Source organism: Folsomia candida, unplaced genomic scaffold (genome assembly GCF_002217175.1).
Source record: "Folsomia candida strain VU population unplaced genomic scaffold, ASM221717v1 Fcan01_Sc005, whole genome shotgun sequence".
Lineage (NCBI taxonomy): Eukaryota > Metazoa > Arthropoda > Collembola > Entomobryomorpha > Isotomidae > Folsomia > Folsomia candida.
In genome coordinates, this window is record NW_019091197.1 from 8,806,736 (window position 1) to 8,812,521 (window position 5,786).

Here is a 5,786-nt window from a genome sequence, read left to right on the forward strand (position 1 = left end):
TTCACCCCTTCGCTGCATTTCGTTTGCAACGGTTTATGTATTTTTAAATGATAAATAATAAATAATTTTTAAGCGTATTTTAAGTGTTTTAAGTTAACAACAAAATTTAGAATTGTTGAAAAATTTCAAATTAGTAACACTTTATCTTACGAGCTCGTAACGTTAGAATTTATATACATAAGCTCTAACCTTTCTGAATTCAAATTCGGTTGTCGCTAAAATCGTAATTGTGGCCCATATTGGGGTATTTTATTTCTAATAAGTTCTGGCCAGTGACGTAGGCGTTTAAAATTTCCATATGCGGCTTGGCTGGGACGCTTCACACAAACAATTAATAATTTGTTTTATATATTAAACATTTTGATGTGTTATTTCTAGTAATTTTTTCACAAAAAAGTTATATTCGGGTCAGCCTAATTATAATTCTACAAAAGTATTTATTTACATTTATTTCAATTCTGAACATATTTAAACTTATGTAATCCAAACCAAGAAATTTTATTTCCGTGTCATAAACATTTTAGAATTATTAAAATATCTAAATTTTACTCCTTGCAAAATTATTTACGCACAATTCATTATAGTTTGATCCCAAATTTATTTATATAAACCCTTCTCTCCAGACAAACTAGACTCAAATCTTGATAGAATAATGAATAATGCCGCCTTAAATCACCCCGGCTTCCTCACTTTCCACTAATCGTACCTTCACCCCCCCAATTTCTATATTTACCAATCTCTCATCCCTCCCCCCATATCCTTCTTCTTGCCTATCCAAAACACCCAACTCTATCCCATTCTCAATCCACTTTTGTACCTCAGCCCGTCTCATATTTCTCCTCATTTCATCAAAACTACTATTGTACCGCATGTTTGGAAAAGTAGTTGCAACTCGGTCCAAAAATTTGACTGAACCTTCCCAATCCCAACAAGTACAGTCATCTCCTCCATACGCACAGCTTAAGCCCCTCTCGCCACGCAACCTGAACCTATCTCCGGATGGAAGTGGAACATCAATGTGGTGCAGGGTCTCACAAACATCGCTTGAGAGGAACGACCCATACAGAAATTTGGCAACGGTTTCAAAATACGTTTCCCTGTCTTCATGTGTACTTAAAAACCCTACCCTGATCCTTTCCAAGAGTGGGAATTGCTTTCCGTAAACAATCTTCTTGGCGGCATTTTCAGTCTCAAACTGTAGTTGTGGGAGCACATAGTTGCAACCCATACATTCACTTGCTTTATACAGAGTTATTCTAAAACCCCTTAATCTCGGCATGACTGGAATCAAGACAAACTTGTAGTCGCATATGAGTTCAATGTGCATCTTATTGATATATACGTGTTCCAATGTGGGGGCAAATGTTCGGAGTAAGCTCATCCCAAAATGCGGAGCGTTGCCAGTGACGTTAAATTCAAACTTGGTAATTGACCAGACCGGCTGGAAGGTATTTGTTAGGGGGACAATATCTGCGTCAGGAACTTTAAACTCTAAATCTCTAATCCTTAATGCGGTAAGTCGAGGAAACGGGTTTGCGAGAAGCTGCATCTCAATGGCGTTTCTGTCCGGGTACAAATACTCGAGGGTGGTCACGTTGGGGAAAATTGCGCCAAGTTTTGCAACAGTTAACCCAGCAGCCATCTTTATAACACGCCGTGAATATATTGCCAATCTAGTAATCGATGGCAGGGGAGGTCGGCTACTTAAGCCTGTTAAGAAAGGCGACATATCGGCAATAGTGGCAATTTTCGAGCTTCGCGCTCCCAGGTGGCATTGACCTTGGAACAGGTGAGAAGATCGACGGTGGGGAGGAAAGACATGATTCTTTCGATGATCTAGAAATATTTGTTTTTGACTTATTTACGTATGTTGTAAGCGTTGATACTCTACCGTACCGTAAATACTCTATTTATATCCCTATTCTAATTATAGCCGGGTCTAGAGGCCAGTATTTCAAAAAATTTTCCGGGCCCCTAATTGTAGCCGGGTCTCCAATTACGACCTGACTTGTTGCGTATATACTTGTAGCCTTTCAGGGAAAACTAACTTTCATTTTTTTTTAGATATGAGTGCATACAATATTACCAGAAATTTAAAATCTATTAAATCTCGATGAAAAACTTTGATTTTAATTTAGATTTCAAATTGTATGAAAAACTTAAATGAAACTTTAGCCGGGTCTCTCATTACAACGGTTGTAATACAACCCGGCCCAGAACTGTCCTGGCAGGCCACGAAATTTTGTATTTAGCCCGGGCTATAAATAGGGTATATACGGTAATTGTAAAAAAGATATTTCGAACCTCGGGAAATAATGGGGGAGACGTTTGAATGTCGAGAGTTCTCATCATTGTTGACATCGTTGTGGATTTCTTACTTTTAGAAAATGCAAAAGGTTCTAATGTACCAGGTGAAATTTACAAATTTAGAATTGCATAGGAAATTGTAAAATTCTCTTACATTAGCGGGAAATACGGATGAAAATGCGGCAGGTTATTTGCTTTCCTCCCTCTTTATGTTAGGTTTTTGCAGCCTTTCTTTTCAACAGAAGCAACTCAGTAGGTGCACTGACCAAGTAAATGTTACTGACATTCTTGACACTGCGGGCACAAAAATCGTACCAAAAATAGTTTTGGCATTCTGAAAAGGTTAGAAAAATACTTTAACAGAAAGGTTTTTGGGTTGAAATTAACAAATGCATGATAAATAAGTGGAGAAATGAATATTCCGTTCTTGGGTTTCTTTTCTGTAAAAGGGTTCGGGTGGAATCTACCCATGCGGTGAAAATAGAAGTCTACATATACTCACGTCGATATTTGCATGTCGTGTTACTGATTCCAGTACCTTTAATACGGTCGGGTTTCTTTCTATACGAACAAAATTATTTGAATGCATGCATAATGCATAAATGCACCAAAATCCGTAAAAATGCATGGAGTGGAATTTGCGTCATATTTTCAAGAAATTGAAGCTATCCGCTACGATTTTATTCTTCCGGGACCACTTTTAAAATAATTAAAATTCTGAATGAAACCTGCTTATAACTAATTTCCGAAATTGGCCTTGTGGTCTTCAAGTTCTAGAAATGGCAGCAAAACTGACCATGAAAATACAATAAAACAGCACAAAATTTTCTTAGCAAATCAAATACTTATTTACAAGAATTGAAATATTATTCGGACTAAAATTATGCTTGTTCATTTTCGTTAACTTTCGTGCCCTTGTCGGTTGGTGTTATTAATCATTAAAAAACAGCTTTATGCTTAATTTCGTGCACGTTCTATTTAACAGTCGAAACACTGGTACATGGGTATGAATGGGTCATTGTTTCCCATTTCCAATATCATTGTCGAGTTTGAGGTAATCTTAGGAAAGGGTCATTGTCCCAATAAATCATCCACATTTGTCCAAAATACATTTAATTCTACCTCAATGAATGAACATCATCGTAAGTATAACAAGATTTAACCCAGAGGTCGACGCCGCCGATCTCACGCCGCCGCGCCGCCGAACGCCGGTAGTATTTTAGGCGCCGCCGCCGCCGAAAAATTTGGTTCCTATTCCTTCAATATTGGGACGCCGCGCCGCGCCGCCGCGCCGCCGAAAAATCCACGAAAATTGGCGCCGCCGCCGCCGAAAATTTGTCGGCGTCGACCTCTGATTTAACCCTATCAGACATTGTTATCTTGTCGAGAACAATTATTTATATGGCTGTTAGATGCGTATTTGTCCCGTTTTGAATGCTTATTAACCCTGCAAGGGAGATGATTAACAACAAGAAAATGTATGAATTCGGGCACAGTATACGTATGTTGTGGTCATGGTGCGGGAGGTGGAATTCGTAAGTTTTAATAAAACTCGAAAAAATTGAAAAATCCAAAATTTAACATTGCGTTATATTGGGAAATATCCGATTTTTGAGCAAGACGATCCTCAAATTAACATTTGGTTGGCATAGGAAGAATCCCCCCAAAATGGCAGAAAATTTTACGCCGCAGGGAGAAATGGTGAAAATCAATTACCTTCTGGAAACGACAATTGTCCTCCTCCCGCAGCATGACCACAATTTTCCTGGACGACTTTTGTCTTCCTCCCGAATTAAACCATTTTCAAGAAAACGACAATTATCCTCCATCCAAATTAAAGGGTTAATGGCATAATAGTACAAATATTTATGCCTAAAGTCGGATCAGATTAATGCCTCAATGTTTTTGAGTTGACGTAAAAGTATACAGGATGGCTCAAATGTTTCTCCTGCAAAAGAAGAAAAGCTGGTTAACTAAATCTTGTATCTGACCTTTACGATGCTCACGATTTACCACTCATGGTCACATTTTCAAAATTACATATTCACTGGTTCGAGAGCAAAGGCTGAGTTCTGTGGCTGGCTCGCGCTTAAAACTATCTCGGGAAAACATGTATGCAAATACACATATCGTCGGCTTAGTGAGTAATCCAGCTAAGTCCAAAATGAATCAAAAGAAATCCAGTCAATTCCAAAACGCGTCAAAAATAAATCCAGTCAAGTCCACCTATTTTGTACAGGACTTGACTGGATTTATTTTTGACGCGTTTTGTACTTGACTGGATTTCTTTTTGATGCATTTTGGACTTAGCTGGATTACTCACTAAGCCGACGATATCGAAAAGCAAGTACACTATCTGCATGTCATTGCCATAGCTTTTATCGTTTGGTAACAATTATTACCTCATTATTACCTTACCATCGTCCCGCTTACGTTATAAATCAAATAAACACGGCAATAATTCGGGCTATAATCTTTATTTTGAATGCTAGCATTCATTACCTATCCCTCAAATTTCCTGATTAATACCAAATTATTAAAATCGAATCATGGTACAGTATTTATTTATTGATTAACTAGTTGGTTACAACTTTGTTAGGCGTTTACGACCTATTCTAAAATAATTCGCTCTTTTGTATTTCGCCCAAATGAAGTTAAGAATTTTATATTTTTTTTGTTTATATAAATTTTAAAAAATAATAATAAACAAGTAAAAAATAATAATAATAAAAAATAATAATAATAATTTTTTTGATCATTTGATAATAAATTTTTATTAGGCCAAAGGAGAAGGATGAGCCTTTGTGCGACCATGTGCGATTTTTAGTCGGGAAATCATACACGGTTTTTATAGATTAATTATTATTTATAAATAAATAACGATTTATCATTATTATTATTTATTTATTACATATTTCAATAATTCATCTCTTACATATTTATCATCGCAAGTCTGAACCGAAGTTGATTAATTAAGCAATACAACCTTCATAATATTGACAACATTTGTAAGCAATCAACAATGTTAGATTATTTGTTTTGTATTCATTAATAAAATGTTAAGTATGTACTAAAACACAAAATCTAAAAATCTTGACAATCTAACAATTACATATTTTAGCCCAGTGAGGATGAACTTGATGAAGTGTTTACGTGTTACCCTGGCAGATTTCATGTCAATTATTAAGATATTAATTCAACCAAAGCTTTTCTGCAAAATATGAAGCGCTGTCTAACCTAAATATTTTACACCATTTCAAAATTATCCTCCCTTCCCTCCGCAAGAATATATGCTCCCCCACAACAACCCGTCTTTTTCTGAACGACTTGGCAAATCCAAGGAACACAACAACACGAGCAGAACGATACAAGACATAAAACCACGTATAAAACCATCGCACCATAAAAATAGGCTACCAAAGTGGAAAAATACGCGGTAATTACAAAATTTCGGAGCGGTTCTTTTTCAAGCAGCCATC

General features: G+C 36.6%; 1 protein-coding gene across 1 annotated transcript; it reads right to left on the reverse strand.

Moving 5' to 3' along the window:
- Positions 1-509: 509 nt before the first annotated feature.
- Positions 510-2,590, reverse strand: LOC118435683. Its single transcript, XM_035852062.1, has 3 exons — positions 2,462-2,590; positions 2,305-2,377; positions 510-1,836 (listed from the first exon to the last, which is right to left on the reverse strand). The coding sequence occupies exon 3, from the start codon at positions 1,727-1,729 to the stop codon at positions 668-670; it is 1,062 nt and encodes a 353-aa protein (XP_035707955.1). The 5' UTR covers positions 1,730-1,836; positions 2,305-2,377; positions 2,462-2,590; the 3' UTR covers positions 510-667.
- Positions 2,591-5,786: the final 3,196 nt, after the last annotated feature.

Coding starts and splice junctions, on each gene's coding strand:
- LOC118435683 (XM_035852062.1), bottom strand. CDS start 1,729: ATGTCGCCTTTCTTAACAGGCTTAAGTAGCCGACCTCCCCTGCCATCG.